At 43.8% G+C, this 15,127-nt stretch overlaps 1 protein-coding gene across 1 annotated transcript in view; it reads left to right on the top strand.

The window, feature by feature from the left end:
* robo3 (roundabout, axon guidance receptor, homolog 3) overlaps positions 1–15,127 on the top strand; it is a 245,976-nt gene that overhangs the window by 222,597 nt on the left and 8,252 nt on the right. Inside the window, exons 13-23 of the mRNA XM_080749930.1 lie at positions 1,025–1,193; positions 4,862–5,028; positions 6,024–6,145; positions 7,220–7,436; positions 8,127–8,251; positions 8,937–9,120; positions 9,772–10,014; positions 10,482–10,521; positions 11,280–11,419; positions 12,191–12,469; positions 13,559–13,709. Coding sequence (XP_080606056.1) covers positions 1,025–1,193; positions 4,862–5,028; positions 6,024–6,145; positions 7,220–7,436; positions 8,127–8,251; positions 8,937–9,120; positions 9,772–10,014; positions 10,482–10,521; positions 11,280–11,419; positions 12,191–12,469; positions 13,559–13,709 — 1,837 coding nt within the window. The remainder of the gene's footprint in view (positions 1–1,024; positions 1,194–4,861; positions 5,029–6,023; positions 6,146–7,219; positions 7,437–8,126; positions 8,252–8,936; positions 9,121–9,771; positions 10,015–10,481; positions 10,522–11,279; positions 11,420–12,190; positions 12,470–13,558; positions 13,710–15,127) is intronic.

Raw genomic sequence — 15,127 nt, 5'->3', positions numbered from 1 at the left:
GTGTGAAAAGTTGCGAAAATAGCTGATGTATAAGCTCACAACACATTAGATCGCTACAAGTTGTGAGCTTGTAGACAGTGGTACAGTACTTGAGTAAATGACCTTAGTTACTTTCCACCACTAGTTACGTTTCCATAAATCTTTTTTGAAAATAGGAAGCGAATCATCAGAAAAAAGAAAGTGCGAATTTTGCCTGTTTATATCCACTGATAAAATGCGATTCTTAAGAGATAGTTCATGAAATAAGCAGTCGGACAGGCGCTATTTTTCCAGTCAAGTGAGACACATTATTGAACATGCACTCTAACCCAGGGCTCTTCAGCCTATAGATTTCATATATAGGCCTAAGATAAGAGAGAGAGAGAGAAGAAGAGACGCTCCACTCCACTCCACATACTGTTGGCTACTTCACCCCCGCAACAGCATTGCGCACGATAACAGCTGATATACAGTACAAGCTCATCACAGCTCGTTGCGGATGCGATGTGAGCTTGGACTTGGAGGTCTGCTGTTCTCGGCCGTTCTCTGCGAGCGCCGCCGTCGCCGACTGCTTTGAACCTAAGCAGGGCCCGGGGCAGCCGACCCCCAGCAGCCCTTCCCGCGAGTTCAATGCATTTTAATTCCAAACATATTTGCTTAGTGTTTCCATTGCACTGATGCGCATTACGTTTTTTCAATAAAGCCTCAAAATCCGGGGCACCCGGTGGCCTACTGGTCTAAGCGCATACCATATAGGCATTGATGCCTGGCGGCGTCGCCGGTTCGATTCCCGATCCGGACGACCTTTGTCGCATGTCTCTCCCCATCTCTCCCCCCGTTTCGTGTCAGTCTAAGGCATAAAAGCCCCCCCAAAAAAAATAATCTTTAAAGCCTCAAAATCCACCCGCCTCAAAAATGTTTTTGCAAAAAATGATGATTTTGAAGTGTTTCCATAAAAAGATGTATGCGCAAAGGCCTTAATGCGGCTTTATGGAAACGCAACTACAGCTTCTGACTCCATGTCTCTTCCACGTTGTCCACCCAGAGAGTGCAGACTCGTCCGGCTCTCAGGCCATGGAGCCCTTCCAGCTGCCCGGTCCGCCTCACAAACCAGTGGTGACCGACGTGACCAAGAACAGTGTCACTCTGACCTGGCAGCCCAACGCCCATGAGGGAGGGGCCGCTGTCACATCCTACATCATCGAGGCCTTCAGGTGGGTCCACTCTCCATCCATCCAGCCAGACAGACAGACACACGCATACACGCACACGGGCACACAATGACAAAACATAAATATACCGTCGCTTCCCAATTTTAAGGAAACAGGTATTATCGGTTGTATTTGAGGCTAAAGTAATTATGGCTGTTAGAATTTACACCTACAGTGTACAGACGCACGCACACACACACACCCCCACACACATCCGTGCACACACACACACAGCATGCTGCAGCGTTTTGTGATGTATTAAAAATGCTAATGAATGCAGGAGAGCCAGACAGAAAGACTGAAATCCTGAGGCTAATGTCAGCTGAGAGAGAGAGTCCTCCTTGGACCAATTAACCAGGAGAAGTCTGCTAGTTCTAGTAGCAGACGCATGGGTGAACAGACAAATAGATGGATAGGTAGTAGTTCTGGGCGGTGTGACGTCAAATCAATATCACTGTTATTTTCAAGCTTTTGCTTTGATTATGATTAATGAACGATTATTTAAAAAAATATATATTGGACTGTCAATTAGTTAATATATGAGGGGGAAAAAACGTTCTCCATTATTAGATTAACCTACAAGATTAAGTCGGTTATGGGTTCTAAATGTATTTTTGGTTAATTGCCCAGCCTTAAGAGGAGGAGGGATGGCTGGAGAGAAGAAGATAGATAGATGGTGAAGAAAGAGCTAGTGGGGGGCCTGGGGCCACAGATGGAGTGTTCCCCTTTCACAGACAGGGGGAACCATAAGCGCTTATCAAATCCCTTGCCCTTTGGCCCCCACCTGGCCCCTTGGCAGTGGTTAGCAAGAGGCTGGGTCGCACAAATTGATTCTTTGCAGAGAGTCTAGAGGAGAGCGAGGGGCTTTTTGCAATAACCTTCCTATGCCTGAGGACCTGTGGTTGGAGTGTGGAGGAGGGATGGTGAGAGAGAGGCTTGGAGGGAGGTAGTAAGATGAGGGAGGCAATGGTCTGTGTGGCTGCAGGCATAACAATGTACCTCTTCCACCCTGGCTTGTGGCATCCCAATTTAGGAGATTATTGAGAAAAAAACTATTATTCTTTTCTTTTAAATTAACAAAATGAAACAGATGTACAAACTAACAATGTGGGTACATTTTCATTTGGCGTGTAAGTTTCAGAAGCCAACCGACGACTCAGCATTGATGGTTCTGTAGTTAAACAAAATATCGGCCTTGGTGGCTCCTAGCACGGGCAACCTTTTGGCAATAAAATATCAGCATTGATTGTTCAGCATGAGCAAGATTTGCTAAAACAAAAGCACAAGTGAATGAACTTGATAGATCTCACGTTAAACATATGTAAACATAATGGTAATGTATTATTGTCAACTGTTCCTGTGTTGATACTGTCTGTGCTATATCTCCTGCATATGCACATAAACGTTTAGACATTGTTAATAACACTTACATCTCCATTTTAACGCTTCACTTCTCAGACACTCATTTGAAAACTAGGATGATTTTAACTTAGTGGTTAATTTCTTCTAATTTGGACCCTTCCTACAATCTGCTCTGACCACTGCTTATATTCACCAACATAATGTATTTCTATGCAGACTAAATGCATGTATGATATTCACACAAAGAGGCTGTATACATACATTTCCGGTTTTCGGTGGGTCGAATTCTTCAAATACTACCGTAGTTCGTCTGGTGAGCTAAAGGGTTAATATCAGACTGTGTGTGTGTGTGTGTGTGTGTGTGTGTGTGTGTGTGTGTGTGTGTGTGTGTGTGTGTGTGTGTGTGTGTGTGTGTGTGTGTGTGTGTGTGTGTGTGTGTGTGTGTGTGTGCGCGCGCGCGTGCGCGTGCATGCTTGTCTGTATAAACTACTACATTTAGTACCTCGTTAACATAAAAGATAATTAGATCATAGATTTACCAGCCTCCCTCTCTTAGTCAGATCACACTTGTCTTCTATTTTATGGCAACTCTGTGTGTGTGTGTATGTGTGTGTGTGTGTGTGTGTGTGTGTGTGTGTGTGTGTGTGTGTGTGTGTGTGTGTGTGTGTGTGTGTGTGTGTGTGTGTGTGTGTGTGTGTGTGTGTGTGTGTGTGTGTGTGTGTGTGTGTGTGTGTGTGTGTGTGTGGCGTGCGTGCGTGCGTGCGTGTGTGTGAACCTCCTTAATCTCAGCATGATAAAGTTCCCTTGGATGTAATGCATCTCTTTAATGTGGGTCTGGCACATTATTACATGACTATTTATGAGGCATAGAGCCTTTAACCCTTTGGCCTAATTGCGCAGGTCGGCAGTAAAGTCCATTTTCTGCTGCCTCTGCTACCCTGGGGCAAAATTCAAAAGCACCAAATTGTCAGAGAGGCTTATTTAACCGTTGTTTACAACACAAGACAAAACTAATTCCTGTTGGAAAAACTAGTGGGTGTGTACAATGTGGAGCAAGTGTCAGAGGACCAGAAAAGATCCTATCATTTCCTGTTTCCTGCTGACAGCTGTGCATTTTACAAGCTTCGTTTCATTTTTCATCAAGAAAAGCAAATTGTGTAATTTTGCAAAATGCACACTCAACTCATACCCAACTTTGTACACATCTGCCATTGTTTACCAGAGCTGTCACAAAGCATAGCGGTGAGAAATAACTTGGGAGGCTCAAAATAGAACTCGTCATCGCCTAGAGATTTTTCAGCCACTGCTTAATTGCGTAGCAGTGCATCAAATCAGCATTGCAAAGCATCTTTGAGTGCAGGATTTAATGAGCTTCACAATATAGAGTTGGCTAATGCACATAACAGCCATGGGTTTGCTGTTGTTTATGAGTTTTCTCCTTGACAGAAAGTAATGAATCCATTTAACTCATATTCATTACTTTGGGTTGAGAAAGCATTACTTTTAGCTGTTGTGCAACCATAGCACATTTGTTAACCACTTAAACCCTATATGCTTTGTTGATCAGGCTTCCCCAGAGGCAGTGGTGGTGTGAGAAAAAGTTCTCACATTTGTTACTTAAGTAAAAGTATCAATATGCAGTGTATACATACTCTGTTACAAGTAAAAGTTCTGAATTAAAAATGACTTGAGTAAAAGTACAAAAGTATTGGCATCAAAATGTACTTAAATTACAGCGCATTCCATTACACAAGCTTTCAAACGTATAAAATGTCTACAAATCCTTTGAAAATAGCAGATTTACAAGCTCACAATGCGTCGCATAGTGACACATTGTAGATCGGCTATATTCAAATGGCCAAAATGTATATATGGCTTAAGTGGTTAATGTATGTTTTTGAGTAACAATCAAAACCTACAAAGTAACTAGTAACTAAAGTTTTCAAATAAATGTATTGGAGTAAAAGTACAATATTTGTATGAGATGTAGTGGAGTAGAAGTAAAAGTACAGAACATTGGAAATGCTCAAGTAAAGTATAAATACCTCAAAATTGTACTTAAGTACAGTACTTCAGTAAATGTACTCAGTTACTTTACACCTCTGCCTAGGGGTCTATACTTGGTACCCTCGTTTGTTCCCTGTCTTTGCCGAAAATAACCAATCTACAAGCTCACAACATGTCACATTTCTTTGGTCTGCAAACGTTTGCCTATTATGACATGACCAGAATAGGAACATTAGGGTTCGTGTAGTTAACTGTTTTGAATTCAGTAATATAACCATTTTTTTCCCTTCCTTCTATTCCAGCCAATCAGCGGGAAGCACGTGGCAGACAGTGGCAGACCTGGTCAAAATGGAGACCCATACCATCACTGGTCTCTTCCCCAACACCATCTATCTGTTTATTGTTCGAGCTGTCAATGCGTACGGCCTGAGTGACCCGAGCCCCATCTCTGAGCCTGTTCGTACCCAAGGTCTGTATCCTACCCAGTTCCCCTCACACAGTAGGGCATTCACCAACTATTCGAATATTCGAATATTCGAATATCAAAGTCACTATTCGACGTTGTTCACCGAAGTCGAATATTCGCTTATTTTTATTTATTTATTGTTTTCTCTCTAATATATAATATATAGTTTATAAAGCTTGGCTAGATAGGAAGTCATAAGAATGAGTTGTCAAAACTTTTTAGGCCGTGACCCCCAAAATAAACATATTTGAACTGGGGAACCCCACACTGACAAGCACTTGGAATTGTAGGTATTACATTTAATGTGACTCGGTTCTGCAGATAAATATTGTGAAAATAGCAGATCTACATGCTCACAACGCCTCGCAACGCGAGGCGTTGTGAGCATGTAGATCGGCTATTTTCACAATGTTCGCCTCTTGCTTACTTAATATTTGACAGTTTGGCCAGTCCTGTCGAATATTCGACTATTCGGATACTTTGAGGTCGAATAATTAGAATACTAAAAATCACTAATCGTGAATGCCCTATCACACAGCACAATGCACTAATATCCTTCACAGAACCACACCGGCCCAGTCTCTCAAGATACATCATTCACACAGAGGTCTTTTGCTATTATGCCATACTCAAGAGGATGGGAGGGGAAACCCCAGCCCAACTGAATATTATGGCCAATTACCGTACTTCTATTATTTTTAGTTTAGTCGATTACTTCAGACAGTTAAATGACCGAGGTGATTAAATGAAGTTAAATGGATGCACGTGAACAGTCTGGCAAATACACTATTTGAATGACTTGAAAACATGTGATAAGAACAATTTCATGTATTTCAAATTCATTTATTTCACCATAGTACGTGCAAATGACTTCATCACAATAATATGTTAAAAATCAAAAGTTTTATTTAACCGCTTTTTCTTTTTCACAATGACAACAATTTCCAAAATATAGTTTTAAACTAAAACTAAATATGTACTGTGTGTGTGCCCACCAGATGTGAGTCCCACGGGTCAGGGGGTGGACCACAGACAGGTGCAGAGAGAGCTGGCAGAGGTGGCCGTCCAGATGCAAGAACCCATCACGCTGACTGCTACTAGTATACAAGTATCCTGGACTGTGAGTAGATTCTTATCATTATCCTGTCATGTAAGAGTCTCAAACTTTATATTCATGGAATTAATGACTAAGCTGAAGAAGAGAAATGTGTTTTGCTTCACATTATTGCAATAACATTAGTCAGGGACGTGCTGGCCATTGGGAAAAGCGGGACAACCCCCGAACGGCCGGTTCATTCCCGGCCAGCCCAGGCCGGCCATTAGGGAAAAAAATTAAATAAAATGTCGGCCTTCGTTCCATTTTGGGGGCTGGGCGTAAATCGTCACTGTCGGGCAGAAACCTCGTATCTCCAAGTTTCAAATGTATTAATTTTTTTTCACAAAGCAAAGCCCTGCTTCATCATACAATGCCATTGCACAAAAGTAGTGAAAACAGCCGATCTACAAGCACACAACGCCTCGCGGTGCGAGGCATTGTGTGCTTGTAGATCTGCTGTTTTCACTAGTTTAAATCATTTTTAAAATGATGAATACAAAACAAACTGTTTTGGACATACAAGGTTTCCACCCGACAACGACAAAATATAACTCATGTACAGTAATTGGCCCACTGGCTTGTCACTTGTCATGATCTGAAATGGCACATTTTTGAGTAGCAGCAGCGCTATAGAGAGAGATCTCTCTCTATAGCGCACAATGAGGGCCTCTCCAACTCTTTTTCCCGGGCTGAATCAGGGGCCCAGCACGTCCCTGACATTAGTAGAACTTTGGGTTGTGTAGTTAGCTACCGTACCTAGGCATGTATATATATGTATATGTATATAAAATCCACTTTCGTTCATGTGTTAAAAGAAGCGATACATGAAGAAGCGATAGATGAAGATGGAGATGGAGAACATTTGTTCTAAATGAAACATTTTATATCTAGCTAGCTATACAACTCAAAGATTGTCAACGTCCCTTTAACTGTGCCTCTATTTCAGTGCCCCCCCCTCTCAATATATTATTCCCCTCTCTCTCTCTCTCTATTTCTCCCACTCTCCCTCTTTCTCAACTCATTATGCTCCACTCCTCCTCACAATGCCTGTTTCCATCCGTCTCTTCACATCTCTCTGCTCCTGCCTGTGTCCCCCAGGTGGACCGTCAGTCCCAGTACATCCAGGGCTACCGTCTGCTGTACCGGCCCAGCGGGGGAACGTGGCTCCTGCACGACATCAACTCGCCCTCGGAGCGCAGCGCCATGCTCACGGACCTGCTGAAAGGGACCGAGTACGAGATCAAGATACGGCCCTACTTCGACGAATTCCAGGGCAAAGACAGCCGAACGTTGCTGGTTCGAACGCCAGAAGAAGGTACGACGCCAGTAGGGGTACACAGAGGGTGTTTGCTGTGCTCTTTAAGCCTTTTGTTTCTCTTCACTCGTTTTATTAGATGTGCCACAGAGAGGACACTACGTTTACATAAAATAATACAAGAAAACTGCCCATATTACATGGTGGCTATTGTGCGCTTACTTCATATTTGGGGTGTGAGAATCCCCACCTATGACGTAAGAGCAAAATGGCCTGTATGGTCAATACCGTATGTACCATGGCAATTATGTACCGACCAATGACTATGCATATCGTCGTTGTCGGGTGGAAACCTTGTACATAAATATGTCCAAAACCGTTTGTTTTGTATTTATAATTTTTAAAATGATTTAAACTAGTGAAAACAGCCGATCTACAAGCACACAACGCCTCGCACTGCGAGGCGTTGTGTGCTTGTAGATCTGCTGTTTTCACTACTTTTGTGCGACGGCGTTGTATGATGAAGCAGGGCTTTGCTTTGCGAAAAAACGTACACATTTGAAACTTGGAGATACGAGGTTTCTGCCCGACAGTGACGATATGATCCTAAAGTTCTCTTTTGTTTTGTCTTTTTTATTTGGTTTATAGCCATTTACTCAGTAACCCACTTTATGCCTTGTGCAATAGTATGTTCAGTGCGTTTTTGATGTTCTGGATGCTTACAGTACTCTCTCGTCTCTCCCCTTTAAGTGCCCAGCGCCCCTCCCCGAGGTGTTACCGTGGAAACAGCGAGGCTCAACAACACCTCCAGCATCAGCGTCTCCTGGGAGCCTCCGCCCGCTGAGATGCAAAACGGGATCATTCAGGAGTACAAGGTGGATGCACAGTAAAATCCTTGCGTGTTCATTTGACTGCGTGCAAACGTAGAAACGTGCAAACGTTTTCACTCGCACACTCTCAGAGTTGACCAATTAAATGTGGATGGATGCCGGGGTTCAAGCGGGTTAACGTGTCAAATGTACAGCAGCATCTAAATCTAAACCAGGGGGGTCTTCAACGTTTTCAGGCCAAGGACCCCTTAGCTGAGAGAGAGATAAGGCAGGGACCCCCACTATGTATTGTATAAAATTGTGTCGCAGATTAAACATTTTCATAGATTTCTGAGACGGCTTAGACTTGTTTGACAGCAATATCATCAGTGTAGGTTTAATGTGTTGGTTTAATGTGCATTTCTAGACATCGAACCACTTGAACCGACAATACTTGGTCTGCTTTTCTTTTCACTCTACACCAAACCTCTTTGCCAAGAATAGCCGATCTACAAGCTCACAACGCCTCGCGCTGCGAGGCGTTGTGAGCTTGTAGATCGGCTATTCTTGGATAATGTTTCACACAGAATAGGGATACTAGAGTTCAAGTGGTTAGTGTAGAAAAGTTCTTATCACACAAAGATTTGGAGGAACCCTTGTAGTAACTCGTGAGGACCTCCTAGGGGTCCCGGGAACCCCTGTTGTGAAGACCCCTGATCTAAACGTCAGTTCTCTCTGTGCCCACGAACAGGTGTGGTGCGTGGGCAGTGCCAGTGACAACCAGACGCGCTACCACATCAACAAGACAGTGGACGGCATGGTGCAGTCCACGGTGCTGAAGGGCCTGATGCCAGGCGTCCTGTACCAGGTGGAGGTGGCGGCGGTGACCAGCGCCGGCGTCGGCACGCGCAGTCAACCTGTCTCCGTCCTCATCAGTGAGTTTGTCCACGCCGAGCCCCCGTTGCCAGATGGAGGGAGTGATTCACTCGGTCCTCCTGAGAGAGAGGTCCGACTTATTTGCCAAGAGCATCTCTCTTCAAAACTGAACTGGCAGAGATGCAGTGCTTTGAATAATGGACCCGCACTGTCTCGACATCCATTATTCAGCATGCCTTTTGGAATCAATTCAAAGGAACATTATATTGCATTGAAACCTTGTAGGCAAGGACACATGCGGGCATTTTATTCTTCCAACTTTTCTAACTTTTTTAATCCGACAATTGGCCCAAATGTACAGTTATTGCGAGCATGGCTCGCGTTACTATGAAAACCTGCAGCTCATGTGCCTCAGTCAGTCAGTCACTCACACCTCATGTCACGCTCCAAATATGGCCAAGAAGGAATTCATTGTCAAGTGTGACCCGCGACACACCAACCACACTTGTATGTGCCCATATATGGAGATCTCTGATGTCATCAATATTAAGCCCATATCTGGGAATGTTTTTTTTTTCGCTTCTCACCCTTAGGGTGTCTTACTGGTTTGAATAGCTGCGTTGCAATATCTACAAGAATTACCCCAAAATGTAAAACGTTGATGAATTTGTCATTGATGTCCTGTTGTTTTGTCCCGTGTCCCCGTGCAGAGCTGCCAGCTGAACAGGCCACCATGCCAGGACGTGGTGGTGATGTGGATGAAGGTACGGAGGAAGGGAGTGTGAGCCTGGCAGAGCAGATCACTGATGTGGTGAAGCAGCCAGCGTTCATCGCAGGTATCGGCGGAGCCTGCTGGGTGATCCTGATGGGTTTCAGCCTGTGGATCTACTGTCGCCGCAAGAAGAGGAAGGAGCTGAGTCACTACACCGCCTCGTTCAATTACACTCCTGCAGGTGTGGAAGAATCATTTGGCTGTTAATGAGGGTTTTTTGGCAAATCTGTCTATAAACACCATTAGGCACAGTTCTTCTGTTAATTGATCATTGTCTTTCATGTGAGATGAAAGTATTGCCATTTGATGAAGGACCCCTTTAAATCCCAGCCCATTCACACAGACATTATTGTAGATATCTAAAAAGTAAAATGCATGAAAAACAAAGCTGAGCATCAGTTTAGAAATGAACATGATGTGTGTATTTATTTGGGCAAGTGCTTCAGACTTTCAGATGCTAGCTATAAATATAAATGAAATGTGTTCATGTGTAAATATGTCATTTACCATAACAAGCTAACTGTATCCACACAGAAAGATTTGGTGCATAAGGAAAGCTGTAACTGGACTGTAAAATGTGACAACAACAGTTCACTTGATTACCTCTCCTAACTCTCTTTCTTTCTCTCTCTCTCTATCTCTCTGCAGTTGGCTTTCCACACGGTGAAGCATCTGGACTCAATGGAAGGTAAACATAGTTTCTGTCAGAGAATCAATCTACATATTTATCTCAGTACTATTATTGTAGAATACACAGTAACATAATACTGTTCTGTACTGACTCCCAGTACATGGACAACAGGACCTCACATCAACGGATAGTATAAACCAGGGGTGCCCACACTTTTGTGACTTGAGGGCTACTTTTAAAATGACTAGCTCAACGTGATCTACCTTCCCAAAAACTATTTATCTTAAGGGGGTTTGGAATAGCGGCACTGATGTTACATAAGACAAATACACTTAAATAGTAGGGAAAAAATAGGGAAATAGCAAGGGGAAAGGGTTCTTTGTAATGCTACAGACTCTTGAAAACAAATCATTGCATTTGGGATTTGCCTACTTTAAAAGCCATGAAGGGAGCTGAGAGGCCCTGCTTGAACTTAATTCAAGTGAGAGATAAAAAAGGGGTTTGTGATTTTTGTTTATATTAAAGGTTTTTAGGGGCATGTCATGTGGTCTACCTGCACAGCCTTTGTGATCTACTGGTAGATCACGATCTACCTTTTGGGCACCCCATAAACATACATATACTGTAGTGCTACAGTGCATGAAAATACAAGGCATACATGACTACTGCATCACACTTTTCAGTATTTATTCGCACAGTGTATTAACTTAAGGCAGCAAGCATGCATCACACCCAAACTTGCATTCTTTTCACCACCCATTTTGGTCTTTGCGGTGCCAATGATTTATTTTCTCAATGAAACGATGTCTCTCTAGGCCTGGCATGCGGGGAGGGAACATGGGCAACTACCCATGGCTGGCAGACTCCTGGCCCACCACTAACCTGGTCCACAACAGCAAAGAGGCTGTCAACTGCTGCACCGCCAAACACGATACAGCTGATAGATACTACAATGGTAGGTCTCCCCTCCACCCTTTAGCAATAGTTTGTGTCAATACTAGTTTTATGCATGTTCACATTGATAGCTTATGAAATGACAACCTGTCAATAACTATTAAGATGTATGTTAATTGCTTTTTATGCAACTTAATTAAGTTGAGAAAGGACATTTCAGCCTTTTAAACCCTATACTCACTGTCATTTGATGTAAAAAAAAAATACATATTTGAAAAAAAAGAGAAATAAGGTATGTTTGTAATACTGTGTATTGTGTGTAAACTTTTTTAAGTATCAGTATTCTCTACTCAAGGATACTGGTAATTCCATGGGTTTCTTTCAACTGAATACTGGGAATTGCTGGTCTATCAGACCATATCGTCGTTGTCGGGTGAAAACCGTTCGCTTGGCATTTATCATTTTAAAAACGATTTAAACTAGTGAAAACAGCCGATCTACAAGCACACAACGCCTCGCGGTGCGAGGCGTTGTGTGCTTGTAGATCTGCTGTTTTCACTACTTTCGTGCGACGGCCTTGTATGATGAAGCAGGGCTTTACTTTGCGAAAGAACGCACACATTTGAAACTTGGAGATACAAGGTTTTCACCCGACAATGACGATATACAGATGTTGTAATGACAACGGAGCTATACAAACTTTTATATAGAATGATTTTTGATGTGTGCCAATGCAGAGCAAATCGGTCAATAACAAAAAGATTCTCAATATAAAAGTAAATCCCCTTTTCCAACGCAACCTCTTCTTCCCTCGTCCCTCCTCCTCCTGCAGAAGCGGGCATCTCCAACTACCTGAGTCAGACGGAGAAGTACAGCGTGGGGGGCTCCACCGAGGGCCCCATCTACAGCACCATCGACGGCACCAACGAGGACCTGCACTGCTTCACCTACTCCCAGCACACCACCCCGTACGCCTCCACCTCCATCACACCCTTCAGCAACCAGAGCCAGGCGGTGAGCCACGGCACGGAGCAGCAGCAGGACGAGGGCCACTGGATCACGCAGCCGGGGACGTCCGCGTCGCAGTACGCCCAGCCTGACCGCTGCACTGGTGAGGAGGAGATGTTTGGCTTCTTAAGCCTTATTGGGTGGCACGCCAGTGCCATGTGCTGGCACTGAGATTGCCCAGAAGGAGTGACTCTAATGTATTTTTGCTGTTACTTTACATTGTGTTTGCATCGGCCCAATGCACCATTTACCATTCATCACTTTGGTTGTTGAGTTCACCCTCCCCTACAACCACACCCTCTCCTGGATGATGATGCGTACGTCCAGAGGCAAATTAACTCACTTTTCTGAGCCTAGTAATTCAAAAAACGACAGATTACAGAAAAACCACTGAATGTTGAAAGTTTTTTTTGGTGTAATTGAGGTCAGGAAACATGGGGAGAAAAAAAAAAAACGCAAAATAAATAATAATGACATTTCATGTCATAAGACCTTTAACACTTTGCCAGCCGAAATAGAATGGCTTGTTGTAGATTAGCCGTGAAATTTCTATTATTATATTATGATCTGAACCGCATTCATTTTACAAGACATTCAGCGCTATATCACGTGGTCTTCATCCCCCATTACCATACCGCGATCCCCGTTGTATACTCACCACAGTTCCCAGTGAAATTCTTCAATCTGTATTGGCTTAGAGTGGGGGTTTCGGCCGACGCATCTTATCCCCGTGCGTTTCGCGTGCGCGATCCGTTCACGTAAATGTCGGCTCAAATAATACACGTATGACTCAAGAGTAGATATGAGCATTTTCGCTCGCATAGCCCCCAGCACTCCTGCTATACTAGCACTAACGTATAAACAGAAAATGGACGGCTGCTGAGACTCCTTGCTCAGATGTGCGGTATATTCCGGTTTTAATATTAAGGGGCTCCCCGTGGCTTGCAAAGTGTTAAGGTTGTGATTGGTTTTCACTTCTCTAGTGTGAGCCGTATTTGTAATAATAATGGAAGAAGAAGAAGAAATTCCATTGGACCTACTCTCCGTTTTTCGGATTATCCGTTTGTGCAAGACAGTTCAATGCCGGTTTGGGGATCCATATGATATTTGGGTTAAGTTTTGAATGTTCCTTGGAGATGAGGATTGAGGAGCTTGGAGTTGAACCGTGCCGTTGGGCGTGTGTTTCTTTTAGGTAAGCCCAAGCAGAAGGTTATGGGAAAGGCAGTCAAGACGCCGTCTCTGAACTGGACCGAGGCTTTACCTCCTCCTCCCCCGCCCTCTGGGGACCCGGAGCAGTGTGCACAGGAAGAGCAACCACCAGAGCTGGAGGAAATGGAGCTAGGGTAACTGACACACACACACACACACACACGCACGCACGCACGCACGCACACATACACTAGAGGATTTATAACAAGGACAAGCAGACTGTAACATCAACACTGTCATGTATTATCATTGTCATCTAGTTTAATGGGTAATTTCGACTTTGTCATGTGAAACGGTCACACAGTGGGGTATGCATTAGGTTTAAGAGACCCCTGAAGCCGGGACATTTTTACCGGTAGGCCAACGCGGTTTTAGTGCTTTAGACCAGTGTTTCTCAACCACTGTGCCTGGGTACCTTTGGTCAAGTGTGCCCCTTGAAACTGCTTGAAAGCCAGTATTGTATTTATCATTTTAAAAATGATTTAAACTAGTGTGCGAGGCACACTAGTTTAAATCATCGCTGTGCGAGGCGTTGTGTGCTTGTAGATCTGCTGTTTTCACTACTGTTGTGCGACAGCCTTGTATGATGAAGTAGGGCTTTACTTTGCGAAGAAACGTACACATTTGAAACTTGGAGATACAAGGTTTCTTCCCGACAGTGACGATATTTACACCCTGTATTATGTTGGTGTGCCCATGGATTCTTGGGACATGAAAAGTGTGCCCATGCAGAAGAAAGGTTGAGAAACTCTGCTTTAGACTTTGATATCTCGATTACCTTGGCCCTTGGTTAATGGCTTTAGCAGTCTTGCACATGATGCCCAGCGCTATGCTAACAGGATTAGCTATGTTCCCCTCTACCTGGTGCTCTCCTCACCCTAGGAACAAAATGATCATTTGCCGTCACTCTCACAGTGTTAACCTGGTCTAAGTGGACGCTCTGCCCCCTGCTGTCTTGCTGGCGGCAGGCCTCTGATTCGAGTTGAGGCGAAGATAACCGCATTACGCTGAGCACAGCCTCACGCTACGAGCTTGGGCAGCAAGCAAGCTACCTTGCTTTAACCCTGTTCTTTAAAACAGACACAAACACACAGAAATCGAATCTCGAGGTTACTGTCCTCTGTTTCTCAATGTTGTCTGGGCACCAGACTGAGGTCCAAATGGACCCTTTTGGATCTGTAATAAACACTGGATGTTACAGTGTAGATTAATGTCCTAGAGATTCTTCTTTTTTAATGGTATCAAATGCAGGTCTGTGGCCTAATGCAGGGGTTCCCAAACTTTTTTGTCTCAGGGCACCCCGTAAATATTTTTTTTAATCCGAGGCACCCCTACATTATAATTTTCACTCCCAGCACCTTATATTTATAGCATATCGTCGTTGTTGGGTGGAAACCTTGTATGTCCAAAACCGTTTTGTATTTATCATCTATAAAATGTACTAAACTAGTGAAAACAGCAGATCTACAAGCACATTTGCGATGCGAGGCGTTGTGTGCTTGTAGATGGGCTGTTTTCACTAGTTTTATGTGAGGTTTCTGCCCGACAGTGA

This window comes from Nannobrachium achirus (assembly GCF_963921795.1).
Source record: "Nannobrachium achirus genome assembly, chromosome: 19".
Classification (NCBI taxonomy): Eukaryota; Metazoa; Chordata; class Actinopteri; order Myctophiformes; family Myctophidae; genus Nannobrachium; species Nannobrachium achirus.
This window is presented reverse-complemented; position numbering and strand designations above follow the sequence as displayed.